Below are 12,316 nucleotides of genomic sequence, written 5' to 3'. Positions count from 1 at the left end.
CTCCCAGCTTAACTACAAAAAACAAATGTTATGGAAATAAAAGGCTGTTAAGTACGACAAGATTTCCATTATGTTGTTCCTGAATTTGCAATGAGGTTGTTCAGATAAGAAACAGGGTGGTCTTTTCAATCACCAGATGAACAGCAGGTACACACAGCTGCATTTCATGTTACCTTTCATACAGAAAAGAAGAACAAACCATGACAGCAAACATCAACTTCACCATGAGAAGAGTCATCAAAAACTGAAAAATGGTCTCACTATGCTCACCAGAAAGCTCAGACTGGTACCAGTCTCACTTCTTGACAACAAAGATCCATTTACACACCACTGGACCCCACATCTGTTCCCTACAAAGTGTGGCCTGGAACAGCACCATGATGCAGAGGAAAGGTAGGATATCTTAAATAACTGTTCATGGTCTCCCATAACTGGTACCCAAGCATTTCAGAGGAAGAGAACAACTATCAGCCAAAAACTTGTGGGCTGCCTTTTATCTGTCCAAGCAATAAACCTGCTTGTCCAAAACCAGTGTGTCATCAAAGCCCACAATGCTCCCAAAACCCTGGGGCTGTGAAAGGCAAAACCTAATTCCACATCTTTGCTTCCCATCATTCTATTATTGGCTTGCACATAGACACAAAAGGAAAAAGGAATAAAAAAGCCATTGTTAGCCTAATTGTATCATAATTATTTATTGTTTTACCTCAAAGTAAAAGAAAATGTAATCTTCTCTGTTCTATGAAAATACCTCAATGTTTCAGTTGAAGAAAGCAAAGAAACAGCCAAGAGAGTTATGGTTTTGTGTGCTGAGTAACCACCATGGAGAGGCCTGAAGCCCAGAACTACCACTCCAAAGAACTGCTGAGCTCTTCAAATAGAATTTTCACTATGCAGTAGAGCACAGGGCTATGGAATTGTCACAGGGTACCAAATCTTCCTCTCTCAGATCATAAATTAGGTCACTAAACACACTGGCCCTTTTAACTATATCCAATGTGATTTTTTTTCCCAGATCTCACAGTTTTAAGGCAAGATTTACTGAGATTTAAGGCTGTAAATTTCTTTAATGCCATCATTTAAATTCTATATAACCCCCACTCCTGTATCAGCACTATTTTTAATCATTACCATGGTGACAAAGCCGTAAAGGTGCTTTACACAAGCAAGGCTTTACCACACTTTCAAGAACAGTTGCTCTTAACTTATTATTTTGCAGTTTTAAATTTCAGAGAAGAGTAACTCACTCTGAACATTCACCATTTGATACAAAAACTGATACTCACCCATGGCTATTGCATAAAAAAATACTAATTACAAGAAATTCATAACCTGGTCACAGTAAAGACCAGAGAGCATATAATCATTCAGGTTAAGTATGACTTTATTTGACAGTCAATCCCTTTGCAATTTAAAGGGCTGCCTGTGCATGGAAGTATCTGTTTCCTGAAGACAGAGATAGAACAATCCCTATGAGAACCAGGGAAGTATTAATCCAAAATTAAAGTTTTTGAACGAAGGCCAACATGGCTCGTTTTAGCATTCAATGCAAAATGTTTGCAAATCCCAAATGACAACATTGTTCCAGTTTCCTAATTCGTGGGATTCAAAACATGGAGTCTGGGTTGAAAATGACTTTTAAAACAAAAGGTAATGTGACTGCAGGTCAGGGGTGTGCACGCATGCTGGGCTGCATGAGCAGGGTGGGCAGGGGCTGCCCTCCTCAGCCCAGCACTGCTGGGTTCATGTGCCTGGGTTGGGGCTCACAGGCTCTCAGCAGCCTCCTAGCACCTCAAATAAACCCTGCACTGCATGAGGACAAGCGTGGCATGGGTGGAGAGAGGACCAGATGATGTTCAAGGGTCCCTTCCAACCTAAACAATCCTACAATTAACACATTTGCACTGCCCCTGCTAAGAGATGTGTAAACTCCCTGACCAAGCAGCAGTACTCATTAGGGGGCACATGGGCACTGCTTAAAAGCATCAGTGGGAAAGACAAGGTACAGGCAAGCCTTTTTGTAACATCCAGGTCAGAAGCACACAAAGCTCAGTTTGAGTCATGCTTCATGCCTTCCTGCAGACCTGGCTCTGTTCTTTGTGTGTTGTGTCAGTTCAGGACATTCCCCCAAAGGCTGTCAACTGACATGTTTGACTGCTGCATCACCCAGCTGACCAGAAAACACGAGCAACTCACCCCACAATGAGGGCAGTGTTCAGGGCTTACTATCAAGCACAATAAAAAATGCAACATGCCCTGCATGAACTTAGGTGAATTCCCACTAAAAATGTAAATCTATACCTGTACTCCTGCAGAAAAAAACCTCACTGATGTCTTTCTAACTGAAATGCAACGTGATACTAAATTAGTCAAGTGTACCTTTTAATGATTAACACTTTTAGCATTGGGTGTAATGGGGCTACAGGTTTTCTACAGAGGATGGGACCTCTCAGTGCTCAGCACTACAAATGCACACAAAGTGCATTTATCCCAAAGAGAGCCACACATAAACAAGCAACAAAGTAGATGGATGCTGGCTGCCAAAATACCAAGAGTATGTATTTGCTTATTTGTGTCCCCAAAATTACTAGTCCCAGTATCTCTCAAAGCCAAGTTTAGCTGTATCCATCCCCTGCAGAAGTGGTTGGTTGCCATTGTATCTGCCCTGGATCCAGCAATGTGTTATTCTCTTTTGTATACCCACAGAAAGTGCTGTTATCTTTATTGATATGCTGTTATGACTTATCAGCTTCCACATACCCAAGATTATGTATCAAGGTTTCAATCCAACCTCCTTGGTTGAGAGGAACTTTCCTTACACAATGGATTAATGATTTATGTTTGAGGACCTGGAGAGTTGTTAACACGTTCTGTTTATTCTCTGGACAAAGATGGTTTGGCTTAGCTACAAGCTGAAAGAAATCAGGATTTCTAAAAATAGGCTGAGGTGGCCAATAATCCTTTAGGAGTTGTGATACTCACTGATATCCAGATTAAACGAGGAATTATGAGTAACCCTTAGTGGGAGGGTTTGAAATGGAAAACCCAAAGAGAAGATGACCACATAAGGAACACTTGTGCTGTCCCTACACCCTGCTGACTTCAATATTCAAGGAAAAAGACACAACTAAAAAGCTCTGTAAGCATCTTGACAGCTAGTTAGCTGGATGACACATAAAACCCCTTGAAGCTGGATCTAAAGCATGGATAATTACATGTTTGGTTCTCTTTTATTTCTGTTAATCTGTACCATCTCTTTTATTATTCTCTGGGTCGCAGGAAGAAATTATTCTTGATTTTTATTTCCGTGTTTGTCTCTAGAACAAAAATAATTTCCAGGGTGCCGGTTGGCAAATTGAATTCCCACAGCATGTTAAACTTTAAAACTGCACCACATCAAAGCTCTCTCACAGACCTTAGCACCTTCTTACAAAACCAAAATGTGTGCCTGAACCTAAAGAGCTTCACCAAATATTTGAGACACAGCTATTACTGTTCCTACCCATTTCCCATGTAGCTCAGGGTACATGCAGCATCTGATTCCCAAGGCTTCAAGCAGAGGAAAAAGAGTCAAAAGGACACTGACAGAATATGAATCTGCTCCCATAACTGTAATTTAAGAGAGGGCAATCCCCACTGCTGGAAATTCTCAGAATATCAGTTTGCTGTTTGTACAGCGGATTCCTCCAGCCTTGTTTGGGCAGGGCAGGAGAAAATTAAACTTAAATCTAGTGCCAAGTACACTGGGACTCAGCTGGGCTCCCTAAATGCTCCCACCACACAAGCACAAACAATAGCAAGATCATCTCTGCTGAATGTTTTCCCCTGAACAACTGTTACAGCTATCTGCACCAGTTTGCATCTGTGTTCTACATACCACAGAAATGTTTTGACCTATTATTTGTAAGACCACTGGACAAATATATCATTCATCAGCACAACCACCCAATTATAATACAGCTGTGGTGATCTCTCTGCCACCTGGTGCTTTGTGTAAATGCCCCACTGCAGAAGAATAGGTTTCCTGTTTTTTGTGGGTTCCCTCACTACCTGCTTGATCATCAAACCATACAAATTATGGAGTGAGATGAACCTTGGCAACTGGCTTTTAAAGTCATAGGCTCCAGTGCCAGTAAAGTGATAAACTTCACTAAGGCAGACACACAACTGCACTCCCTCACTCCCCTCCTACACTGACAGCTTGTCCTGGCTCTCCAGCCCATTGGGAACTCACTTAAGCCTGCCAAAGAGCAGAAAGCTACCAGGTGCTCTTCCTCTGAACTATTAAGCAACAAAAAAACAAAACCTAAATTACCTCCATTTTAGCAAAGAGGAATTTCTTAGTGCCAAGTACCTGGGCAGTGACTAAACCCTGTCACTGTTCTTATGGGAAAACACTATTTGCTATTCTTGGTAAAGGAAAGGGCTTTCAAATCAAGATAATGTTTCACTTGTTTTTCAGAAACAAATTTAATGGGGGTGGGGAGGGAAACAGGGAAGCAAAAATAAATTCTACTTTGCACCAAGTTAAATTACTCAGAGTTTCCCAAAATGAGTGCCTTGGGTCAGAAGCACTGGAAAGTTTAAGAAATGCTCCTTTAAAAACAACTCCCACAGAGCAAAGCTCCTTCTCCATGACTGAAAGGCATGTAAGCAAGCCAGGTCACTCTGTCTAGCCTGGCTTGCTTTCTTTCTTTTCCTTTTTGGTTTTTTGGGGTTTTTTTAAGAATTTATTTGATGGGTTGAATGGTAGGACCACGTTGCATCTTTACCACATCTTATTTGATGTTTTCCAGACTTGCACCTCCAACCCAAATTCTCCCCTCACTACAGGAACAAAGTGGGCATGAGCCACCAGCACTTTGGTACCACAACTCATTCTGGGCTGGGCGGTGAGGGGAAAAAGAAATTCCATCATCATTTCTATCCATGGTTTCTCTGATCATCCCTGCCTGCCAAAGCAGGAGAGAAAATAATGGCCACATGGAGATAATGCCTCTGCATGCTTTAAGTGCTTTGTTATCCTCAGGAGTTGCAAAGAAATCAAGGCTGGCTGGGTATTGTGTTAATGATACTGTCAAGAGGCCAAAATAAAGTGCTACAGCACAGCCCAGCCTTCTGCTATCAGCACTGCTGTCCCACTCTCGTTTGGGCAATCAGGGTGACAGGCTGGAGACTTTGCCAGTGGTCTGGGAAAGGAGATCTCAACACTTGGCTTTTGCTGATAAGAGCCTGGAACTGCTCAGAACACGATTCTGCCAGACACTGATGGCCACACAAAGCACACCAACACTGTAGTTTTGCCACACAACTATTTTGCAACTATCAAATACACCTACAACAAAACCAGTTTGGTGGGAGGGACTTCCGTATATTTTTCCATATGGTTGCTGTCAGCAGGCTGAAATCTTGATAAGCTGCACAGGCAACTTGGCTGACTCCACTGAAACCCTGCTGAAGACAAGTCCTGAGCTGAAAATGCTGCTTGAGTTTCCCACTGCAAGGCAGGGGAGGACAACCATACCCAGCATCTGGCCAAAACTCATTTCTAACTGCATCAAAGATCCATACAGATTCCATCCAAAGGTCAGCAGCTATGGTTTTCAATGAGGAATGTGCTGCTTTGGAGACAATGCTGTCACTGTGATCCACTTTCCCTGCTCAGGGCAACCAGTCCATTGTTTCCACTGAAAAATAAGAAAGGGCTGGAGGTCTCTGAAATGGAAACTGCCTTTAATTCCAAATCATCCTGAAGTATAAACACAGACTGATGCATCACTGATTGATGTTACACATACAATAAACAACTCTAAAAACACTTTTTCTCCCTAGCTTCTCAGAAAAATCAAAAACAACCAAACAAAAAACCTCAAAATATCCCAAGAGTCCAGAGGATACAATGAGGCGTAGTCTCTATAGCATATTACACTTCACAGCACAAAACTAAAACCATCCCATCTCTGTTCTGTTGAAATGTGAATTAACTGCCCATCTACTTTCTGAAGCCAGTCACATGTTGAAAAGGTTGGGCTGTGTAACAAGTTAATTTGTCCACTTCATTAGTGACACAGACATATTAAAACTGCAGACATGTTCTGATGTAGGGTTTCTGCAAGAAAAGACTTTATCCATTCAGGGCCTTGATACTGAACAAACAGGGAATTCTAAAAAGTACTCTTGGAGAAGGAAGATGATGAAGTACAGAACTTACCTTCCACTGCAAAGAATGGAACCACTGATCCCTCAGGTAACTGTTTGCAGCCTGCAATAAAGAAAAGTTACAGACAGCATCATTAGTTTCTACCAGTGCTTCAGGTCACTCAGGTACTTTATGTTATAACCAGTTTGTTTTCACAGAAAGCAGTGATACAAAGACCTTGCTGCATTATAAAATACTGAACCAAAACCTTACAAAATATTAAACCCCTATGAAATGCTGTCCAGCTCAAAGACTGAAAAATCCTCTGTGAATTCAATCAGGTGTGGGTCAGATCTTTAATGTCAGGGGGCCTTTGCCTCTGTCATTAATCACTGAAAGGAGAGTGGGAAGATGGGCTGACATTTTAACATGAGGGGTGGGTTTTTTCCATTTCTTTTCTTGTCCCTGCTCTTGTCCTCAGTGGCCCCAAAGCAATTCAAATAATGTCTTAGCTCTTTCAGTGATATTAAAACAGTGAAAGGCCCAGCACACACAGGCGTGCAGATACATGCACAGACTGTTTGCAGCAACAGCAGAAATGTTGCAATCATCACTCCCAGCCATCACCCATTTTTGGCCATATTCAGCACAGCTGCCAGAAATTCCCAGTGTGAAGGCAGGTCATAGCCAATGGAGGAACAGTTCAACACTCCCAAAGGTCAAAAGGCTTGGTATCAAAAAATATAAAGGCATGTAGAGTGACGTAAATATGCATGCCTCAACAAGGTGACATAAGTCTGAAATATTTGAGTGGGCAGAGATGCCCTTTGGCTTTTCCAGTTCCCCCTTAATGCTGCCTACGGGCAATTTTTACCCAGGTTTCAAAATGTTTTACAAAAACACTGAAAATTACAGGTTAGCCTGTAAATCCATGTTAAAAAAAAAAAAAAAAAAAATGGTGAAGTTCTTTGCCAGTCAAAAAGCACATACTTCTTGCAAATTAGAGCATCACTTATCAAGTTTCACTCCCCAACACCTTTTCAGGTAAGTATTCAAAATCCACACTACAGAATGTATTTAATCTCCCAACACTTATTCAGTTCACTGATAATGGCAGGAATACCAGAAGTAAAAATGTTGTATGGTTACCAAAAAATGTGTTTAATCTCAAGGTCAGCTAATGATGCTTCAGTGACACAAATTTGGACTGATTACTCTGAATTAAATGGAGTAATATCCTTTTATATATGCATTACATATTATTTATATCTTAATGAGAATCAATTGCTCCTCCAGTAGATGTCGAGGCAATAAAGCAGGAATAAATATATTATAAATAATCTTGGCTGACCACAGAATTTATCAAAAACCTTCAATTTCAAGAAGAATGCTGACATATCAGAATATGAAATTGCTACAAATGCAATTAACAAACTTCCTTTTCTATTTTCTTCTTTTTGCCTGCAATGAAAAACTGTAAAAACATTTGGGGTGCAGATCTTCAGGATATTTCAGTCAGACAATATTTGATGATTTTCTGTTATTTACACTGTATTTTATGTATATGTGGGCATTATAACACAAGACAGACTTTTTACCTGTATGTTATGGAATTAAATTTCATTTCAATAAACTTTATACTATATTTTAATACAATGAAATGGTCAAAAACAATTTGCCACCAAAAAGCATAAGAATTTTTTTAACATAATTAAAAAGACATGAAGGAAATATACTTAGATATTTCTTATCTGTGCCCAGAGAGAATGCTCTAAAACTTCCACAGACTTATCTGAAAAACTGAATTTCAAACTGAACCTTTTTTCAAGGAGACAGCTGGTTCATGCAGGAGAACAAAAATCTCCTTTCCAAATTCTAGCATCAAAGCCCTCTAAAGAATAAGTAAAACTGAAGGGTTTTGTAGGCTTCATGTATATTTAGCAATTGTACCAATAAGATTGAGTTTATAGGGACTATAAAAACTAAGATACTGTTATTTAAATCAATATAATCAAAACTATTCTAGGGGAAGGAAGTACTACACTCAAAGAGGCAACATGTCAACCTGATTTAGTCCCTGGTCTGAAAGTAAGAACAAATGCTGAAGCCCTAAATTAAGATTTGTTAATTATTCTCCTACTTTAATGATGTCGGTAGTACAGAATGTAAGACCACTGCAAATAATTAGAGAATATTTTGTGTAGATTCTGGAAGTGACTGGAGCCCTAACAATAAGTGAGGACAACAGCATCCTGCAGAGCAGGAGGCACAAGTGGACTCCAAACACAGGGGGAGAAAAGAAATTAAGAATGCTGCAAGACACAAAACCAAAACTGGCAAAGGAAAGACTTGTACAACACTAGGGCAGCAATATACAAAAAGCATTTTAGAAGTAAAATAAGCAAGGTTGACTAAGTTCCAAGTGTGGGGCCAAGCATTGTGCACACATAGAGTTTGTTATTGCAGAGAAGTGATCAAGCAAATTGGCACCTGGGTCTAGGTTAGGAGTCTGAACCCTCTGAACACTCAGAGCTCAGGCTGTTGTTAAGGACCACTTCCCAGGAAAATCAAGACAAGGAAGACAAAGTGAACAGAAAATAGAAAAACAAACCTTTAGAGAATCCCCACACTTGTGCTAGTGATCAGGACTCAGTGGTAAGAGAAGCTGGGAAGGCCAGTGGCCATTTCAGCAGTGTCTTTACACCATGCTCAGCACAGACTGAATGCTTTACCCCAACCCCCTCATCCTGAGGGATGCTGGCATCAGTGTCCCCCTCTCTCACAGGCTGCAGGGACTAATCCTGCCCTGCACCCTTCCGGCCCCCTGACCCCAGCAAAACCACAGCACCACGCAGGAAACGCTGGAGCTTCTGCAAGGGAAAACAGAGACCCCCCCCTGTACAGCATCCCTTGGTCCTCCCTCCTCCAGGACCTCCTCCTTTCAGGCTTCCACTGAGAAGGCACCACAGGGAGCATTTGTTTCTCACCAAAGGAACTGGGAGTTCATGGTAAGGATGCAAAAAGAGCCACCAGGCTCTTGTGGGTGCTCAGCTGCCCAGCCAGCTCTGCAGGCACTGCCTCAACTCGAGCATTTGGGTCACTGTGAGTAACATTTATGACAAGAAGAACCAAAGTGTAAAGCAGTGGAGGGAACCACAGTTCATTTTTGGGGCTGCACACAGACATTTACAGTTTATCTGATGTGCATGGACAGAACCAAGGCTTTCTGCACTGAAGTCATCACTTCCTGGGAACTGACACCTCCAGTTTTTTACTGCAGCTAAGGGCAGAGTTTACTATATTTGTTCAGCTCTAGGGTACAATAAAAAGGAGAAAATAAGACAAAAAATACTTCAAACCAGGCTTTCCTTAGGCATTCTGACCACACAAGGAAAGTTTTTTTTTTTACTTTCAGCCTTGTCCTTGCAGTGAGACCAGTTCTACCCCACTCTTTTAACAGCTACATTTCCAACTTAAAATTCAGCTGGAAATGTTTTGCCTGCTGTTGTCACAAACAGTAAATGAGACAGGACTGAAGTACAATGACAATTCTATAATTCTTCACTGTACTTGAATACAATTTTACACATAGAGGTATGCAAAATAATAGTTTAGGGCCCCTTGTGTGTTTAGTGTGTTCAGACCCCAGTTCTGCAAATAATTTTGTTCTCAAATGCAGTGGCTTTAACAGGATAGTGGGTGACACATGGTAACTGAGCTTCCTGTACAGTCAAGACCTCACATTGTTTTTGTACAACCACAACATAGTAGAAAAATACTTTAGAAAACAGGAAAATGTGGGAGTAAAACTTAAAAGGTGCAAGAAGATTAAACTACTTGAAGCTTATTTATTATTCCAATGAGGAAGAAGAATATCTACTTTAAGAACATCTACTGTTGGCAGTATTTTTTTTTAAGATTAACTGATCCTGGAACTGTGTTCTGAAGGATTTTACATTCTTATTTTTGGGGTGTAAAGGTTCAATCAGAGAGGAAAAGCCACTTGGGATCCACTGTAGTACAAACTTTACTCAAAGGATTAAAGTCTCCTGCTTTAAAAAGACAGATCACAGGAGAAAAACTGTGCAAGAGATTAAATGCCTGCATATGCAAAGCTCTGGTCAACATGAGTTAATTTATGCCTCTGCTGAAAAAGGGAGTATTTGCTCTGCACCCCAACTACTTCATTTCTTACTCAGTAAGTAGGAATACAAATTTAATAATAAAAAGCAGGGAACGTTATAAAGGCAAGTTTTTGTTTTTGCTCACAAAAACAGGAAACTGAAAATTTGCTTCATGCCAGTGTTACAGCCCCTGCAAGAATTTGTACCCAGGCAAGGAGGAGACTAAATAGGAACCTGCATGTAACTGAGAAACAAACACCTGAAAGTCTGCAAGAAACTGGGCACTCTAAAAATTATGTTGAAGACCTCTGCCATTCCTTGAGCAGTAAATTAGCACAACATCCTTTGCTACTGGCATGTGTGCTATTCAAAAGAGTACAAGAACAGGCTTGTCCATGTAGCAAACTGTTCCTGAGTTTCTCCTTGCAACCGCATCCTTCACACATTTGCTTCTAGGGGATTTTGCCACCTGAATGGATGTAGCAATAAATGGGATTTGATGACCCAGATTTTGGCTTTGATTCCTCCTGAGTTTATTCTGTGATTCTCTCTCTCCCTCACTTGCTCTCTGGTCAGCAGGATGGGGGTTTTGCTGTGTTTTTTTCCCAGCTGGTATTCATTACTGGGACTCATAAAACAGCACTGGCTTCTCTGCCCCCATTTATTACCAGCCAGAACAGAGGAGTGTCCCAGGGCTGCAGGAAGCCAAGCCCCACACAGCTGTAACAAAACCTTCACACTGCTGATGCAAATCCCAGTGTTGCACCTCTGACTTGGGGAGACCTGCAAGGGAAACCTGCCACTCTTCTGCCTCAACCCAGGGTACAGACAGAGTTGCTGGGAATTGCTAGAAATGCCCTTTTCCTCCTTAAAATATTCCCTGCCTCTGCTGGGTTGTGGTCCTTGTATGACCTCTCCAAACCGACAGCATTGGCTGGACTGGCACTTAAAACAAAAGGCAGGTTCTCCAAGGAGATTAAAATAAAATATTACTGAAAACCCAATGGAAACATTTACCATGGGGACTCCCTGGCACAAACAGTGTGGTCAAGCACCGAGCTGAACGTGTGACTGTTGTGCTTGTCAAGGCTTCCTGCTCTGTTTGTTTTTCCTTCTGACTACACTCGATTGCCAAGAAATGAATAAAACAACACGAGCAACAGGGATGGAAGTGGTGGCTTTAAGGCTAAAAGAAAGGACACCACAGGAAAGCAAGGCAATACTGTCATGACTGAAATACCAAAGCCTTTTTTCCTGTGACTCTTCCTACATTTGGTGCTCGGCAGCTCATGAAATTATACTGGAAGGTTTTTTTTTTTTTTTTCCAATCTCTTTCAAAAGGTTCTTCCAGTTATTTCACTATCAAGGGTAGCATCCTCCTCATAATCATCCACAAAGCACCATAATCACACCTTGTGCTTTACAAAGGGAAAGCAGAAGAGCAGGAGCCTATCCCAGCTCAAGGAGGCCCTGCTATTCCTGATACTAAAGAGCTCACACTTCATCAAAAGCTAAATTTAGCTCCTATTTCCTGGCCTGAAGAGCTTGTGGCCTAATGAGCCAGCTTCAGCAACACCTTCTCTCCAACTGCAGGGAAGAAAAAAAATCTGAGATTTTGATTGCTGCTCATGGAAAGAACCAGGGATCCCATCATCTGGCAGGAGGGGAGAAAACACAAGCCCTGAGCATGTCTAGGAAACTGAGAATCCATGATCCCCAAAAACCTGACTGCCCATGACTCCCACATGGGGCAATGGGAATCCTCAAATGCCAGGCAGTGAAACGCTCAGATAGCTGTGCTTATTCAGCAACCACTGAGTGGGAAGAGCTCCACACATGAAAATGACTTTTAAATGTGAACCCAGCCTGGATTAAGCTGCCTGCTGCCTGAGAGCAGCTCTTCCTCTGAAGGCCAGGTAGCCACGTCCTGTTGTGGTGATCTGATTTCCCACGAGGAGCTGCATCACCTCCGGCACTGCCTGTCAGATCTCATGGGCTAAAATAGCTTGGGATGGGTCAGTGTTGCCATGGGAGGGCTTGGGATGATGTAAGG

General features: G+C 41.6%; 1 protein-coding gene across 1 annotated transcript in view; it reads right to left on the bottom strand.

The window, feature by feature from the left end:
* The window catches only part of CMIP (c-Maf inducing protein), a 131,105-nt gene that overhangs the window by 46,990 nt on the left and 71,799 nt on the right, over nucleotides 1-12,316 (bottom strand). The window contains exon 3 of the mRNA XM_071440747.1: nucleotides 6,212-6,262. Within this exon, the coding sequence (XP_071296848.1) occupies nucleotides 6,212-6,262 (51 nt within the window). The remainder of the gene's footprint in view (nucleotides 1-6,211; nucleotides 6,263-12,316) is intronic.

Source organism: Agelaius tricolor, unplaced genomic scaffold (genome assembly GCF_023055355.1).
Source record: "Agelaius tricolor isolate 1412-34295 unplaced genomic scaffold, bAgeTri1.0.p SCAF_15, whole genome shotgun sequence".
In the NCBI taxonomy this organism is placed as follows: Eukaryota; Metazoa; Chordata; class Aves; order Passeriformes; family Icteridae; genus Agelaius; species Agelaius tricolor.
The sequence above is the reverse complement of the archived record's forward strand: the minus strand, read 5'-3'. Positions and strand labels throughout refer to the sequence as shown.